Source organism: Dipodomys ordii, unplaced genomic scaffold (assembly GCF_000151885.1).
Source record: "Dipodomys ordii isolate 6190 unplaced genomic scaffold, Dord_2.0 Scaffold64, whole genome shotgun sequence".
Taxonomy (NCBI): domain Eukaryota; kingdom Metazoa; phylum Chordata; class Mammalia; order Rodentia; family Heteromyidae; genus Dipodomys; species Dipodomys ordii.
Genome location: NW_012267280.1, coordinates 6,069,368 through 6,087,505, shown reverse-complemented (window position 1 = coordinate 6,087,505; position 18,138 = coordinate 6,069,368). Strand labels below are relative to the sequence as shown.

Sequence of the window (18,138 nt, the reverse complement as noted above, 5' to 3'; positions counted from 1 at the left end):
GCCCGGCGCCCAGTCCCCACGCCGGCGGGCGCCTCCGACCGTACACGGCCCCGCCCGGCCCTCACGCGGGGACAAAGGCGGTTCCTCCAGTCGGTGCCGGGACCGTCCGCCACGCCGCGGTGACCTCCACGCCGGGCGCCGGCACCTCCACACCCTCCACGGAGCCCAACAACTGCCACCTACCATGCTCCCAGACACCGCCGCAGTCACTGGCAGCCGTCCACGCAGGCGCACGCTGCGCGCTGGCGGCCGTCTGCGCAGGCGCACACCCAACGCGACTCCGCGCCCGGCCTCCGCGCAGGCGCTGGCCGCCGCTCCCGCCAAGGTTGGGTACCGGGTCCGGCGGTCGGCGCGCCTCGGCCGCCGCCGCCCAGTGGTGCACTCTCCTCCCCAGTCCACACGCCCGCTGGGAGGAGTCCCGGGGAAGACGAGGGCGACCGGTCGGAGACATCCGGGCCCCGCCCCCGAGAACGCGATGCCCGCATCCGCCCGTCGGCTCCCGGCGCCGCGGAGTCCCGGGTCCGGGATGCAGATGCTGGGGCGGCTCGTCCAAGTCGCGGCCTCCTCGGTGTTGGTGAGCGCGCCGGTCCTGAGCTGCGCGGGGCTTCGTCGGGGGGGAGGGAGGGTTCCTTCCCGGGGACCTTCCTTCCGGTGGGGGCCCCTTTCCGTGGACCTTCCTTCCGGGGGGCTCTTTCCCGGGCACCTCCTCTCTCCCTGGCTCCTCGGGGTTCCCTTTGTGGGGAGGGGCTTCTCGGGACGTGGGGGGCGGGGGCGGGGCCTCAAGTTCTTTGCCCGCCTTTCTTTCAGGGTCCCCTGGCGCGCTCCTTCCTGGGATTCTAGCAAAGGCTCGCCTTGAACCTCGCTCTTTCTCGGGGGCTCCCCTTCCCAGGCCTTGGCCTTCAACCTCGCTCCTTCCCAGGGACTCCCCTTCCCAGGCTTTCTTTCCTAGCGGCTCTCCTCCCCAGGCTTCACTCAGTGCCCAGCTACTTGAGTCATGCTCCTCTGCGGAATTTTATTCACTCCTGTCTGTGTGTTGAGGCAGGTTGTTGTTTTTTTTTAGCTATACCTACCCAGCAATGGACACCCTGAGATTATTGTTCTGGGGAACATGTAGAGAGCCCTGCAACACCTTGGTCTAAATTTACAGAGCCAGAAAAGTGTCAGAGAAAGGTGTCAGAAAGGTGGGCAGTCTTAATCCCTACCTTAGGTATAGACTCTTACAGATGTAACCAGTCACATAGGTTGGGAGGGGTAGAAAGGTCTTAACATTCTGTCAGCCTCACCGCTTCTAGTCTCCTGTAGCCTTTTCTACTGGAGAAAAAAAAAACATCCTAGTGGCTCTTTGCCTACAGCTCATTCCCTGTCACATGTGTGGCCACAGCTGGGAATATTTACTGCTCCTTTTTAAAAGGGCTCTTACTCATAAGTCTCCTTTATTTCTTCCTTGTTGGCCCGTCTGGATCTAAAGATTAAACGAGCAGCTGGCATGCAGCTCTTCTGTAGTTTCTGCCTTGCTCATAATGGTGTCACCTGAACAAATGCAGTAGGTATCTGAACATGTCTTTGGATTCCATCAAGACACTGTTGTGGTTTACTCTTTGCTCAACATCTGTATGTTAGGCTGATGGATTGGGACATTTTACTGATGTGTTGTACCTGCTTGCCAAAATCGGTGTCATGACAGGATTAACTCATGAAATTCTTTTCCTAAGAGTTTGACCCAACAAGTTCTTGAAAGCTTTTGAATGGTGTTTTTCTTTCCTTTCCTTGTTCTCCAATTCTTTCATTCAAGATAATATTCATGGAAAATGTTATTTTTTTAAGCAGCTACCACTTGTACTTGTGGGATCATAAGTACTCTTTTTTTTGCCAGTCATGGGGACTGAACTCTGGATGTAGCCTCTGTCCCTCAGCTATTTAGCTCAAGTCTAGCACTCTACCACTTGAGCCACAGCGCCACTTCCAGCTTTTTCTGCTTATGTGGAGCTGAGGAATCCAACCCAGTGCCTCATCCATGCAAGGCAAGCATTCTACCACTGAGCCACCTTCCTAGCCCTGTCATAAGTACTCTTAAGGAATATAGTTTAGAATTTAAAGTAAGACTTAAGTCTTCTACAAAGGAGATTAGATTATTTCCATTGAGACTTTTCCTCCATTTTATCCATCTTTCTCTTGTCAATACTGCTGAACTTGCACGTGTTATTAAGAACTTACCATTGTTAACTTTGAGTAATCCTTATTTCCCCTTATTTCAGAGGAAGCTAAATAACTGTCCTAGACACATTAATCCTTTTCTGGCCACACCCATTCCACTGGCTCCAGACCTTCCCTGCCTACAGCCTAGGTCAAAGCCTACCCATCCTAGTGAAGTGCAGTGGCTTAAACCTGTAATCACAGCTGAAGAGGGTACCTAGGCAGCTCAGATAAAAAGTTATTGGGACCTCCATTCCCAACCAGTAAACTAGATGTGGTGTTACATGCCTGTGATCTCAGCTATTCAGGAAGCTTAACTAGGAGGATCAGTCAAGGCTGGCCTAGACAGAAGCAAGATAATACCTGAAAAATAGCTAAAGCAAAACAAAAGCTGGGGCATAGCTTAAGTAGTAGAGCATCTGCTTAGCAAGTATGGGGCCTGAATTCAAACTGCAGTACCCATACCCCCTAACCCAAGAAAAAGGAACCCTGCCTCTCCCGTTCTGGGAACATTGCCTGGGCTCAAATAAACCAGGCAGCACTGAGAAGGGAGTGAGCCAGGTAGAGACCCTCTCATTCTCTGTGTCAGTCAGCATCTGCGAGATAGTGGCTAGTTAAATACTTGGGTAACAGGTCTGGTTCCTCTTCAGCAGTGCTTGATGAGTTATAGAGGTGGAATAATATACTCAGCTTGAGACTCTCACACTTAAAATTCAGTATTACTGAAGTCCAAAGTGTCTTTTTTTTTTGAGGGGGGGGGTGGTCAGTAGTAGGTCTTGACCTCAGGGCCTGGGTGCAGTCCTTGAGCTCTTTTCGCTCAAGGCTAGCACTCTACTACTTTGAGCCACAGTGCCACTTCTAGTTTTCTAGTGGTTCATTGGAGGTAAGAGTCTCTGGCCCAGCCTGGATTTGATTCTCAGATCTCAGCCTCCTAAGTAACTAGGATTTCAGGCATGAGACATCAGTGCCCAGCCAGACTGTCTTTTTAATGATTAAAAATAGCAATAACAAAGTAATGATGAGGGCTGGGAATATGGATGAGTGGTATGTGCTTGTCTAGCATGCATGAAGCCCTGGGTTTGATTCCTCAGTACCATGTAACTGTTAGGTTTTTAAAGAGGAGAGCTAGAGAAAAGCTAGAAAAGAGCAGAGAGAGCGTCTAGGCCTGGGCAAGGCCTTATCTAGGGTATGGGTGGAGAAAGGTGTGGCCACATCAAATTCAGATGTGATCTCAGCAGATGCAGATGTGACCTCTTCCAGGTGTCCCAGTTGCCTAGGTAACGCAGGTACTGGGTGGAGACTTTGCTGCGAGGAGGGTGGAGTCTGCTAGCCATCCAGGAGCAGGCCTTACAGTAACCAGAAAAAGGCCACAAGTGGTGTTGTGGCTCAAGTGGTAGAGTGTTAGCCTTGAGCAAAAGAAACTCAGGGACAGTGCCCAGGCCCAGAGTTCAAGCCCTAGGACTGGCAAAAAAAAAGAAATTAAAAATGTTTACTAATTTAAGAGGAATGTACTACAGCAGTCCATATAGTCTTGTGGACAGGTTTGAGGTTGAAATGAGCTCATGAAAAAGGGGATAGCTTATAATGAAGTAAAGAGACTGGGTCTAAGCAAAAGGCCTTAATACTAGAAGACATTCTTTAGTTTAAAATGTATTTCGAGTTGGTAAGTTCCCAAGAAGTCTTACTCATATGATTAGTTCTTGATTTCCCTTGATTGTGTTCATATTCACTTTGCTTTGGTTTATATTTAATATCTTTGTTAATATCTTTGGGAAGGTGGCTCAGTGGTAGAGTGCTTGCCTTGCGTGAATGAGGCTCTGGGTTCGATTACTCAGTATCACATAAGCAGAAAAAGCCAGAAGCGGTGCTATGGCTCAAATGGTAGAACGCTAGCCTTGAGCTGAAGAGCTGAGGGACAGCACCCAGGCCCAGAGTTCAGGCCCCACAACTGAGCCCCCAAAAAAGATTCATTTCATGCACCTTGTGTGGTTTTTGGCCATAAAAGTGGTGTTTAGTTATATTCATGGCAGTAGGGCTTTGTGATAGGAGTCCCCTGCTGCCCATTAGTGCTCCAATAAAGACTCCAGATTTGGCCTTTTAAGTGGTGGCTTCTCTGTTCTCCTGACTGGATCTACCAAACACAACAATAAATAATTTCAATTATGGTGTTGGTTTGTACGTTCACCTTCATATTTATGTTATGTATCAGTGGAAAATATTAGTGTAACCACAACTGAAATCCTCAGGGTTCTCATAAACATTAACTACAGAATGGCTTGTTAGCTTTTGGAGTCTGGTTGATGAAGGAATTAAGTATAGGGAGTGTGCCATTCACACACAGACTGTGTATTGCAAGTTTTTTTCTGAGGCACAAACAAAGCATCTCAAGTTTCCATTTTGGTTCTGGGAAAGCCTAAACTTGCACTTCCAAATATGGCATGAATCTCCCTTACAATAGGAGAACGCTGGCCTCAGAACAAGGCTTTAAGATACCAGATCAGGTATACTGCTCTGCTCTGCTCTGCTCTGCTCTGTAGGAGGAAATGGTCAGTTTGTTTTTGAGGTGGTAACTCGTACTTGGAGTTGAATTGACCCTAACTTGAGCCAAATCACTGGCACAGCACATTCTTCCTTTACCTGACTAGAATGTGAGCTGAGTATAGTCCCTAGGTGTCCATTAGCTTTGCCCTCAGGAGCTACACCTCTAAAACACATTGAAATCCAACACTTTTTAAAAAGAGTATCTTAGTTTCTTGATGATTGGTTGTCATTTTTCCAACAGTGACTGTTCCGTTGTATAGCAGAGTATCTATTATTTTTAGGATCTGTTGAGCACTAGACAAGTTATCCCTCCCTTAATAGGCTGGTCTGAAGGTTTTTTTTTTTTTTGGTCACGGGGCTTGAACTCTGGGTTTGGGCGCTGTCCCTGTGCTCTTCAGCTCAAGGTGAGTACTCTACTGCTTGAGCCACAGCACCATTTCCAGTTTTCTAGTGGGTTATTGAAGGTAAGAGTCTCACGGACTTTCCTGCTTGGGTTGGCTTTGAACCATGATCTTCAGATCTCAGCCTCCTGAATAGCTAGGATTATAGGCATGAACTACCAGTACCCGACTTGGTCTGAAGGCTTTTTGAGTGTTTGCTTTTTGTTTTTTGTGCTAGTCTTGGGGCTTGAATTCAGGACCAGGTGCTATCCCTGAGGTCTTTTTGTGCTCAAGGCTAGCACTCTACCGTTGGAGCCACAGCTCCATTTCTGCTTTTTGAGTTTTTATGTTTGCTATTTTAAGGGTTGCTTCTACTTCCTGGTTAGTTCAGATCTCTAGAAATGCCATATTATTTTTTCTGTCTGTTTTTCCTGGTTAAATTTATTAGAGTTGTGGTTAGCAGTGAAATTAAAGTACAGGTCTGTATTTTAGGAAGCAGTCATCAGGGAGAGGAAGTACTGGGTGTAGGAATTCTGGATGTTCCTGTGAGTGAGTAGATGGTACAGGTGCTGGTGTTTCCTTTAAATCCCACAGATGGCATTTCTTATTTCCTTTTGGGCATAACTTGTGTGTCAGGAAGTCCACCTGCTTTTCAGACAGTGCTTTTGTCAGCTCTGCTGGGGACTGCATCTCCTGGATACCTTGGCTTCATTGATGCCTTCCAGCACCCCAAGACTCCCTCCACTCAATCACCAAAATATGACTTCACGTTCCTGCCTGTGCCACTCTTTCTAGATATTCATAGGTTTCATTTTAGGTCTTTTTCACACAGGGAAAGAGAATAAACCTGAATTTCAGTGATAGAGAAAATTTGAACATTTGATAAAATTCCTGGAGTTCCAGCTATGGTTATTTATTTTTGTGAACATTTTTATCCTGATGTCTTACTATATTACTTACCAGTGGCTGACTTAGAAAATTTGGCAACATTCTTAGTGATGTTGGAAAGCAAGCAAAGTGGCTGAACCAGCTCTTGGCATCTCAGAGGGTTTTATTTCTGGAATGCTCTGAGCATAGTCCACAGTGGCTTGCAGACCTGCAGGAGGTACGTTGATGTTGGCCTTTGACATGTGGATCCTCTTAGGGGTCTTTTGTCATTATGCAGATGGTGGATTTGGTAGATTTCTGAGGCTGATTGCTTTTTTGAAAATATGCCTTTCAAGTCTTTAGTTCTCATTTTCTGCATGGGGAACAGGAAATAGTTCTCTTTGTCTATTTCTCCCTGCTCTAACCTTGATATATTAAAATAAATCCTTGATTAAACTTTTCAGAAGAATTTCCTTTTGGGGCCATAGATATGACTTAGGAGGTAGAGCACCAGCCTAATGTGTGCAAAGCCCTGAGTTCAAACCCCAGTACAGAAAGAAAAAAAAAAGCTTTTAAAATCAGATGGAACTCCTTTAATCTCATTTAAGGTACTTTAACATTTAGTATTTGATTATTATCTGAGTTCAAGTATTTGTATTAATATGAGAAGAAGAATATTTTTTCAGAAAGTTAACAGTTTTCTGGAAATAATATTTTAACTTTGATCCCAATAGCAATGAATCATTCCTTAGCTGTATGTGACGATAGTCTGTTTTTCAGCTGGAAATGTGAGTCTAAAATGCAAGCTGACCATAGCAGAACTCTTTGGACCATCTTGTCCTGGTCCCTGTCCTTGGACCATGAAGATACTGGAAGAGCGTCTCTTCTGGATGCTGTTTCCATTCTTTCACCTGATAGTCAGTGCTGCAGAGCATGCAGAGGTGGCAAAGCATGCTATCAAGTTACACCGAGGGAAGGGAGCGGCTGCTAACCAGAGGAGGCAGTGGGTCCTGGACAGCTGCAGGAGGCTCACTGGGCTTCTTCGGCAGAAGAACGTGGTGCTGAACAAACTGAAAAATGCCATCAGAGCAGTGGAGAAAGACACTAGCCTGTCAGATGAAGAGAAGCTGTTCCAGGTGCACACATTTGAAATTTTCCAGAAAGAGCTAAATGAAAGTGAAAATTCCGTCTTCCAGGCTATCTATGGACTGCAAAGGGCCCTGCAGGGGGATTACAGGGATGTGGTGAACATGAAGGAAAGCAGCAAGCAGCGGCTGGAAGCCTTGCGAGAGGCCGCCATAAAGGTCGGTGGCCCCAGTGGGAGGAAGGGGTCTCCCAGAGGTGGGGGGACAGATACATAGGCCAAGAATTCTGTGACAGGAGGGTGAACTTTCCTGTAACGGTAGTATGGCCGTGACTAGGCTTCTGAAGAGTCTCTTTTGTGGAATCCTGGTTCTCAACTTTCACTAATGGATAGATGTGTACACATTCACCATGTGCTATATAACGGCATGTCAGCCCGTGTGGTCAGCACAGGCAGATGTGGGTCTGTTAGGCTGTCTTACCCAAGAGTTCCCAACCATCTCAGTCTGTGGAAAAAAGCACTGTTGTTCTCATGTGACACAGCTGCCTGATGACCTGTTTCTCAGAACTTACTGTTGGCCATCCCTAAGTAAGGCATGACCGTGTAACATTTAAATTCAGAACTTTGACCAAGTGTACCTCTTTGTTTTATTTTGGCAGTACTAGAATTAGTACTCAGAGCCTTGTTCTTGGGATGCAGGCTCTCTCTCTACTACTTGAGCCACACTCTCAACCCAATCATGTGTGCTGTTAATGAGATATAACTACTACTGTATCAGATATGGTATTGTATTTTTTTAAGCTAGGCACCATGCCTAGCCTTTAAGTATATAAATGTTACTCATTGTCATACAAAGACTGATGGTACTGCTTAAAAAGTAAAGAGAATATAGATGTTTTAAACTTTAGGAAAATATGCTGGTTCTGGTAGAAATATCATATGAGCCTTTAAATCAAGGTTTTTTGTTTTTTTGTTTTTTTTTCTTTTTTCTTTGTGCTGGTCCTGGGGTTTGAACTCAAGGCCCGGGTACTGTCCCTGAGTTCAAGGCTAGCATTTTACCACTTTAGTCACGGCTACACTTCTGGCTTTTTTGGTGGTTAATTGGAGATAAGAGTCTCGCAGGGGCTGGGTCTGTCTGTGGCTTAGTGGTAGAGTACGCCTAACATACATGAAGCCCTGGTTGATTCTTTAGTACCACATAAACAGAAAAAGCCAGAAGTGGCACTGTGGCTCAAGTGGTAGAGTGCTAGACTTGAGCACAGAGAAGCTCAGGGACAGTGCCCAGGTGCTGAGTTTAAGCCCCAGAACTGGCAAAAAAATATATATATATAAAAGAATATCAAAGACTCTTCTGCCTCCTGGGTTGGCTTTAAATCTTGATCTTCAGGGTCAGAGGAGGGCACAGAATGAGAGGAAAATGGTGAAGAAGTGCAGCAGTGGAGCACACTGGCTGCACAGACCATCCAGGAAAGTGAACTATGATATCTGCAGGTGGGGGACTATGATATCTGAGGGAACAAATGATACTATGCAATAGAAAATGTACCAGTTACCTTATGTATGTAAGTAAAGGCCGCTGTGTATCACCTTTAAAAGAACAATGAAGTAACTTAGGGAAAAAAAAGTCTTGATCTTTAGATCTGTGCATCCTTAGTAGCTAGGATTACAGGCATGAGCCACCAGCCGACAAGTTTGGATATGAGTAAATATATTTGGAGTAAAATGCTGTGTATGTAAGTATGTCAGTGTGTGTGTGCACATGCACAGTGGCATACCCTGCACATTTCACTAAGCTCACCATGCCTGAGCTGGTTATAGTTAGTAGTTGCCATTCATGGACAGGGTTATTGACATAGAGTTATTGTGTCTAGTTTGGCAGCGATCCTCTATGGGCACAAGGAAGTCATATCCTATTTTATTCCTGAATAAATACCACTCTTCATTTCTTACAAATGATTAGGAAGAGTCAGAATATGTGGAACTTCTTGCTGCAGAGAAACATCAAGTGGAAGCACTCAAAAACATGCAGCATCAAAACAAGAGCCTCTCCATGCTGGATGAGATCCTGGAAGATGTGAGGAAGGCAGCTGATCGTTTAGAGGAGGAAATAGAAGAGCATGCTTTCGATGACAATAAATCTGTAAGCAACACTCTAGAGCCACTCCCTCCACCGCTGAACTGTGTTTATGAGACTGAGCCTTGGAAGGTGTTTGAATGTGTGTCTTACTAAAACACTTCTGTGTCATACGGAAAGTAATTTGACTTGATCAAATTTCCTCTTTTTTCCTTTTGTCTTTTGATAATTATAGTCTGTCCTTTGTTAGGGCTTGTCTCCATTTCCTAGTTTTGCCATACATGAGGTTAGGACTCTGGTATCAAGCAAGTTTGAATGGCCAGGTTTAAGCTGATTACTGGGGATTCTGTAAAACCCTGTAGAAGATGGTCTTATATGGAAAGCAAGATTGAGGCTTCTCACTTACCATATGTTGAGATCCTAAGGGAAAATTTATACTGATGCCAAAAACTGCATTTTGGCAAGGACCCATAAATAATTAAATAGAAATAAATCAGAATAAGAATAGAAAAAAGCCAGATGCCAGTAGCTTACATTTGTAATCTTAGCTACTCAGGAGGCTGAGATCTCAAAGCCAGCCCAGGCAAAAAAATCCAAAAGATACTTATCTCCAATTAATCAGCAAAATGCTGGAAGTGGAGGTGTGGTTTAAGTGGAAGAGCACTAGCCTTGAGTGAAAAAGCAAAAGTGCATGTTCCTAAACATTTAAGCCATAATACCAGTATATGTGTGTGCATACGTGCGTGTGTGTGTGTGCATGTGTGAATGTACACATGCACACACACCAATAGAGAAAAAAGTAGAGTATTAGAGGTAAAGTAATTGTTTTCTGAGATATAAACTTTTGAAAAAATATGCCCTAAATCAGGTAAAGTAGATGTGAAAAAAAATACCCTAATTTGTGCTTATGGGCACTATTGGTATTTTGTCACTCTTTTTAGCCTTTACTCTGAACACTGAATTTGAAAGTGTTTATTTGATTTTTTTTTTGCATAATGGTTGGTTATTCTTACAGGTCAAAGGGGTCAATTTTGAGGCAGTTCTCAGGGTGGAAGAGGAGGAGGCTAACTCCAAGAAGAATATCACACAGCGAGAAGTGGAGGAAGGTCTGGGTCTCAGCATGCTGATTGACTCCCAGAACAACCAGTACATCCTGACCAAGCCTAGAGACTCCACCATCCCACGTGCAGACCACCACTTCATTAAGGTGATCCGGGTTGTCAGTGAGCATCCATCTGCCCTTTTGGGGGTGGTCAGTGAGGATTGTCCTTCCTGTGGGTGGCTAGTGAGGGTCTACCTGCCCTTCCTGTGGGTGGTCAGTGAGTGTCCACCTGCCCTTCCTGTGGGTGGTTAGTGAGTGTCTGCCTGTCCTTCCTGTGGGTGGTCATTGAGGATTGACCCTACTGTGTGTGTGTTCACTAAGGACCAACTTTCCTTCCTGTGGCAGTCAGCTTTCTTTCCTTGAACCTCATGCTGGTGTTCTGTTTGTCAGAGAGTGTGCTAAAATATACCACATCTGTGCTTTCTAAAATAAAGGGACATTTTAGTATTTAAAATAAAATTTAGTTATGTTTTTGAAGTCTTGAAAGACTTTCTGAAATTGGGAATTATTAGTGGGACTATAGTTCCAATTATCTAAAGCTGTTTACAGAGGAAGCTGAGGTTTGAGGATATCTTGAGCCCAAGAGTTGGAGAACAGCCAGGACAACATAATAAGACCTCATCTCAATAAACAAAAAAAAATGAAAATCATTTTATAAGGCAGAGGAGTTGTAGCTGAGAGGTCCTACTTGGTTTCATTCACACATGGGGTACAAGGTACCTGAATCTGCCAGTGCTGAGTACCTGGTCTGCCACTCATAGGTAATGCAAATCCATTTCTTCCCAGAAAACTGGTCTAGTTCAAAGTGACCACTCTTCTGGGAGTGAAATGGGAGTTCTACTATAGTCCCTAGGAAGCCTGGGAGAGTCCAATAAATCATCAGGTTTCCAGCAAAACTCCTTTAACTGGAACTTTGCATAGGAACAGAAATAAAACAGAAAACCTAGGCTCTAAGATGAGGAGTACCCAAGAGCTCCTCCAAGTATGGAGCCTTACAGTAGTCCAAGTCCATGGTCAGCCCACAGGTAGCCCCTGTGGTTATGATCACAACAGCCTGCAGGCCACTTCTGCAGACTGACAGCATTCACATCCCCCACGGAGGTCTCTGGAGAGTTAGTCTTTTCCCACCTTGTAATGAATAAGTAATTTGGGGAAAACTTTGAGACTGTCTATATTCATATCCTATTCCTAATTCAACAGTGGTTTCAGCACTATTGTTGGTTGTGTGTGTGTGTATGTGTGTGTGTGTATGTATACTGAATAGCATGATTACATTTGTTCACCCTTCCTCCCTCCCTCTCTGTGTTATTGTTGATTTCTGCTGCATTAGTTATAAGCAATGGGGAAACTGATGGCAATGGCAAATCATAGTTAGATTCAGGCTCTGATAGCACTACAGCTAGAAAACTCAATGGAATTCAAGTACTGCTTAGTTATGTAGAATGCCAATAGAGGGCCTAAGTGAACAGGCAGATTTTGCTATAATTGTTAGGCCATTAGGAACTAACTTCATAAACTTTTAGAATGCATCTTAATGTTTTCAACTTCTTTGTGTGACACAGAAATATCCTTAGGTTTGTCATCTGTACCCCATGCCTGTGAGATGAAATTAGGGACTTGGTCCCATCTTGGTCTCTTGGTTAATCAACCATTTCTTGTTTATTCTGCATTAGGATATTGTTACTATAGGAATGTTGTCCTTACCTTGTGGCTGGCTGTGTACAACGATTGGCTTGCCTACAATGTTTGGGTATATCATATGTGGTGTGCTTCTGGGACCTTCAGGACTAAACAGTATTAAGGTAAGAACAATGTTGAACATTTTACTGTCTGGCAGTATGCTCAAACACTTAACAGTTCTGAGCTGGCTGGGCACCGGTCATGCCTGTAATCCTAGCTACTCAGGAGACTGATACCTGAGGATCCCAGTTCAAAGCTAGCCCGGGCAGGAATAAACCACTCAGAAAACCAGAACTGGCACTGTGGCTCAAGTGGGAGAGTGCTAGCCTTGAGCTGAAGAGCTCAGCGTCAGTTCCCAGGCCCAGAGTTCAACCCCCACGACCAACAAAAACAAAACAAAACAGTTCTGAGCTTGGGTAACGTTAAGATAGGAGTGCATATCTTATAGACCATGTAGAGAAGATGCCTTTGAAGAACCTTTAAGCTACAGGAACGTTTCATGACTTGATGTGAGACATCCTGCCTAGAGAAAACAGCCCAGTTTATCTCTTTAAGTTGAGTTCATTTTAGATGCTATTTCTGGCGATAGGATGGACAGCATTATACAGATCACCCTTCAGACACTGAAAGCAATGAAAAATGCTGGGTTCAGTGTGTTTATAAGCAGTTTCTCATGTATGGGGAAAGCTGCTAGAAGGCCTTGTCTTGCAAGGAAGCCTAAGGCTGTTCTTGCTAAGGCCATTTACAGAGCAGATTGATTATGACACACAGGCAGACACACTTATGACAGGAAAGTCTCCTGAGCTTTATAGGACTTCTGAATGTTTCACCTACAGACAGGTGATGCTGTGAGCCTAGCACAGGAGTTGGAAGGTGAAGGATAAGCCATTGGGTCATCCTAACTTTACTAAAACTCCCCAGGTGAGTATGTTAGAAATGGTTTGGAATGTTGGTGTGTAATGGGAATAAGGACATCAACTCAAAAGGAACTTGGCAAGTCAAGGTTTTCTTTTGCAAAAGTGTGCGCCATTAGCCAAAAATTTGGTGCACAAGCATGGAGAACAGGCAGGCTGCTCCCATTTTATCCTTAACCCAGCAGGCCACTCCCCCCCCAACCCCCTCACACACTTTGGCTGAGCTCAAGTTCACAATCTACAGAAAGATATACTTAATTAACAGGATATAACTAAAATTTAAGAAGCTTCTTAGTTAAGACATCCTTAAAGGAATGTGCAACAGGAAAACAGAGCCAAGCCACCTGGCCAAAGCAGGAACTTTTCAGAAAAACAATTCTCACAAGATTAACAGAAAGGAAGCTAACTACTTTGGTGGAAAAGATAACTTTCCTTACATATAGAAGCAAACAACAGACAGGAACACTTTAGGGAGGTTTTCCTTGAACCTTTGCTCTTAGTAAATGCTAATCAGCAGACCTGCGAACCAACCAGTGGACCTTCAATCAAGTCAAAAGAACTTGAGTGATTTCCCTGCACTGAAACTTAGCAGAGTCAATCAAAAGAAGTATTCACACAAGACTGATTTTAACAGCAAATAATCTTTGGCCAGGTAGAAAGCCATCCCACATCCTGCTTGAAGCTGTAAGACTTGGGCCTTCAGGGAGACAATCAAGAACTTGAAGTTGAGAGTCCCGGGCCCTGTGACTGTGTCCAACATGACTTAGAACAGTATAGAAAGCCACAAGTGAAGAGCAAGCAGTTAGGACAAAATACCTGGTCTTCATGCACCACTGGATACGTTGAATATTCTGATCCTATTACATCCCCTGTACTATGTCTTTGTCAATAAAGAACCAAGAGCATCCTTGCCAAAAATGAGGATTGGTTAAGGTAAGGAATATAATTATACTAAAATACCAATTTTTTTGCCTCATAAAGGCTTTTATTCACCTCATTGAGAAATATAGACTTAGGCATGCTACTTTGGAGCCAAAAGCCACTACCTGAAAAGGAAAAGGAAGAGAACTAAAAGAAAAATGGAAGTAGTGGTAAGAAAGCACAAAAGCAAGGTGATATCAAGAAAGTAAGAGTAGAAATCTGCACAATAGTAAATGTAAGTTAACTCCTCTGTTAAGAGACTGGGACATGGGCACTGGTGGTTCACACCTGTAATCCTAGCTATTCAAGCAGCAAAGATCTGAGGATCACAGTTCAAAGCCAGCCCAGGCAGGAAAGTCTGTGAGACTTATTTTCAATTAACTTATCCTGCAAAAAACAAAAAGCAACCCATAAATGGAGCTGTGACTCAAAGTGGTAGAGTGTTAGCCTTGAGCACAAAAACTCAGGGATAGTACCTAGGCTCTGAGTTCAAGCCCGACAACAGCACAACAAAAAAAAGAGAGACTGAGACTTACGATGGTGAAAGCACTTCCCAGAAAACCACACAGACACCAAGTCACGTATGACAACGTTTATTGTCAGCAAGCTGACAGGCTAGCTTTCTCAGGATAGAGAGTAGAGCCTGTCTATATGCAGCGGCTGTGGTTAGATAGAGCCAGGAAAGCTGAAGGCAGGATAGGGAGATCAAAAGCAGGAAATCTTGCAGCTAGACACTAGAAATAGTGTGTGGCCAGGGCAAAATCTCCTGACTTGCAGCAACAGCAGCATGTTGATGATGCAGCTGGGGGCTAGAGATAGTGCAGTTCAGGTGGGGGTGGGCGATTGTGGCCAGCCTGGCCTGGTTACCTGATTTTGGAGAAAGGGCAGAGGACCTAGGATGGAGGCTATCAAGCCAAAATAGGGATGAATATACTAACAGATGGTACCCCCAAAGAGCACAGATAATGAGATGCCACAAAAATAAATATTGAAAGTGAAAGATGCAAATGAAACAGGAATTCTGACAAGCCAGCTGGCTTACAGTGGGATCAAGAAGCCTGTGAACTTAGTAACCCTTGTGCCACATTAGTATTTTAAAAAACTGAACAGGGGCTGAGAAGGTGGTTCAGTGGTAGAGTGCTTGCCTTGTATGCATGAGGCCCTGGCTTGGATTCCTCAGCACCACATAAGCAGAAAAAAAAAAAAGCCAGAAGTGATGCTGTGGCTCAAGTGGTAGAGCACTAGCCTTGAGCTGAAGAGCCTTGACATCACCTTGCTTTTGTGCTTTCTTTCTTTTTTTTTTTTTTTTTGGGTCCAGTTGTGGGGCCTGAACTCTGGGCCTGGGAGCTGTCCCTCAGCTTTTCAGCTCAAAGCTAGCGCTCTACCACTTGAGCCACAGCGCCACTTCCGGCTTTTTTCTTTTTGCTTATGTGGTGCTGAGGAATTGAACCCAGGGCCTCGTGCATGCAAGGCAAGCGCTCTACCACTGAGCCACCTTCCCAGCCCTGCTTTTGTGCTTTCTTAACACTACTTCCATTTTTCTTTTAGTTCTCTTCCTTTTCCTTTTTCAGGTAGTGGCTTTTGGCTCCAAAGTAGCATACCTAAGTCTATATTTCTCAATGAGGTGAATAAAAGCCTTTATGAGGCAAAAAATTGGCATTTTAGTATAATTATATTCCTTACCTTAACCTGGGACAGTGCCTAGGCCCAGAGTTCAGGTCCCATGACTGACCAAAATAAAACAAAACAACAACAAAAAAAAACCTGAACAATTAGTAGCCCTAATGAATTTCAAATATTATGTGCTACTTGTTTATCTATAACAATATTAACAATAGATAACTAATCCAAACAAATACAGAGTTCTGTACATAAAGCCCTGTGTGATATGGTGGTCAACTGTAGTGCTCATGAGAGAATTCTGCTAGAATTCTAGACATGCTCACACCCAGAATGTAAGGCACTCTCAAGAACTGGTCAAGGTTAAGCTTGGGTTTGATGCCTCTTTGTCCCCTGAAAGGCTGAAGAAAATTTCTAATGAAGACAGAAGTGGCCATGTGTTTGAAAATTGGTACCCTCCTCCCCCCAAGCTACTTTTTAAGAAATAAAATGACAGTAAATAGTCCTCTGGCTAATTAAGGAGAAAAAGAGTCAAGGTCAAAATAATCTGAGATACAGGAGAAACTCAAAACTAGTTTCTAGCACATGATGGTTCATTTGAGTATATGTCAGATGGGATTATAGGGGTTTACATTTTCTTATTTTTCAGTCTATTGTACAGGTGGAGACATTGGGAGAATTTGGAGTCTTCTTTACTCTTTTTCTTGTTGGCCTAGAGTTTTCCCCTGAAAAGCTGAGGAAGGTGAGTATCGAATCCCTCTTGTAGCTTAACATTAGAAGCTTGATTCATTTGCTTCTAATATTTGTTGGCAACATAGCTATCAGATGCTTTACAAATAAAATGGTATATTTCAGTTTGATAGTACTAGGTTTGAAAAACTTACAATTAATAGGTTTAATTAACTTTCAGATTACTAATGCCAGATGTCATCCTTAATTAACTTTCAGATACTAATTCCAGATGACATCCTTAAAGAAGGACTAAACATGTTTGAGAAGTACCTTAGAAACTGAATATTCATTGTGTTACCCTGGAAAAAGGAGGGGGGATAAAAATGAGCACTGTTGGTTGTCTCTAAAGAGAAAGAGCACTGTTCTTCCTGTGAATTCGTTGGCAAACTTGGTTCTGTGGGTGGGAAGGAATCTCTAGGGTGTTGTGTGTCACTGACTTGGCCTGTATCTGCCTGCACAGGTGCTATCTTGGCCTGTGTTTGTAGAGTAGAGGGCCTCCATTTGCTAGTACAGGGTGTCAGGTGCCTAACCTATACAGTAGGATTTGGGGGACATTAGTTTTTCTGGCTTCAATTTTAATAATTTTCTTTTTTTCTACTAAAGTATTCAAAATTAGACAGTGAAATGGTGCTATATAACCCAATAGCTTTAAACTCTAAAAAGCACTATAACTTATTGGTGTTGATATCATTCAAAGATGCTTCTGGTGCTTTTTGCACGTGTTATTTCAAAGGAAGGGTTGTTGTGTTGGGGAAGTTTTGTTTGGCTGGTTGGGGTGATGCTATATCTGAGGAATGGAGAGAATACTGGAGTGGGATCTGTGCTTCCATTCGACCTGCTTGCTAGTGTCTGATTTTGTGGCTGGGTCGCATTTCTATTCTTGTCCGCACTGGGTTCTCAGACCTGATGGAAGGTCTTGCTCCTCATTCTGGAGCCCTGCTGCTGCCACCTGGTGGCAACCCTAGATCTCAGCATGCATTCTGGTTCTTAAGTACCAAAAATAGGCATCTTGTTATTTTCAGAAGACTAGTTTTTACTTAATAAACTATGCTATTAAGAGACTCTTTTAGCATGGCACTGGTGCTCATGCCTGTCATTCTAGCCACTTGGGAGGCTGCAATTGAGAGGTTCAAGGTTTGAGTCTGGTAGAGGGAAACAAGTAGAACCTAGATTCGACTCTGCCCTTGGTCCCACATCATTGGTCTGTAGGATATTCAGACGATAGTTCTCATCTCTGGTGGTTAGAAAGCTCTGTGACTCCTTTTTCTCCTGAATCAGCCAGGCAGGCTGGATGATCATGTATTGGATGAGGTAGTGTAGTACCAGGGTGTAGACTCCCCTCCTCCCCCTCCCCCAAAGACTACCAGGGAGCTGTCCGCGATGTAAATGCATGAAAGTCGTTTATTACAGCTCAAGTGGTCATGTAACTCCAGCCAGACTCACAAATCTTTCCTGATGCAGCAGGTCCAAAATGTGAGCCCTGACCCCTTGTCCAGCAAGGAACGTGAAGCAGAGGGAGGGGTCATTGCAGCATTGGTTGTGTGGGGTTCTGTGATTGGTTGGCGATTTGCAGGTGAATCCTGCACTAAATTGCCTCCCCCTAGAGTTGGGGGGGGGGGTTAACCTGTCAGGGCATTCTGACCTCTTGGACTGTGCTGATACTGTTACATTGTCTGGCCTCATGGACTGTGCTGATACTGTTACCTTGTCTTGGAGCAGGCTGTCCTCCAGTAAACAGATGACAGATGTTTTCCTTATAGTTTTGTTACTGCTGAACTTGTTTTTGGTCTCTCAGTGGGAGGCCAGGCAGATGCTCACTTTGCTGCAATTGAAAATCCCAACAACCAGCCGGGCGCTGGTGGCTCACGCCTGTAATCCTAGCTACTCAGGAGGCTGAGATCTGAGGATCACGGTTCAAAGCCAGCCTGGGCAGGAGAGACTGTGAGACTCTATCTCCAATAAACCACCAGAAAACCGGAAGTGGCGCTATAGCTCAAGTGGTAGAGCGCTCGCCTTGAGCTGAAGAGCTG

General features: G+C 44.3%; 2 protein-coding genes across 6 annotated transcripts in view; one reads left to right on the top strand and one right to left on the bottom strand.

The window, feature by feature from the left end:
* The window catches only part of LOC105990476 (protein ADP-ribosylarginine hydrolase-like protein 1), a 48,555-nt gene extending 48,328 nt beyond the window's left edge, over positions 1-227 (bottom strand). Inside the window, exon 1 of the mRNA XM_013022915.1 lies at positions 184-227. Coding sequence (XP_012878369.1) covers positions 184-186 — 3 coding nt within the window. The 5' untranslated portion in view covers positions 187-227. The remainder of the gene's footprint in view (positions 1-183) is intronic.
* An 86-nt stretch (positions 228-313) lies between these two features.
* The window catches only part of Tmco3 (transmembrane and coiled-coil domains 3), a 38,581-nt gene continuing 20,756 nt past the window's right edge, over positions 314-18,138 (top strand). For 2 of the 5 annotated variants that reach the window (XM_013022881.1, XM_013022877.1), the window contains exons 1-6: positions 492-574; positions 6,762-7,285; positions 9,026-9,205; positions 10,155-10,346; positions 11,915-12,043; positions 16,026-16,118. In XM_013022881.1, the coding sequence (XP_012878335.1) occupies positions 6,842-7,285; positions 9,026-9,205; positions 10,155-10,346; positions 11,915-12,043; positions 16,026-16,118 (1,038 nt within the window). In that variant the 5' untranslated portion in view covers positions 492-574; positions 6,762-6,841. Of the gene's footprint in view, positions 575-1,163; positions 1,182-6,749; positions 7,286-9,025; positions 9,206-10,154; positions 10,347-11,914; positions 12,044-16,025; positions 16,119-18,138 lie in introns of those variants that run through there. The other 3 variants (XM_013022882.1, XM_013022878.1, XM_013022879.1) reach the window with 3 other exon arrangements.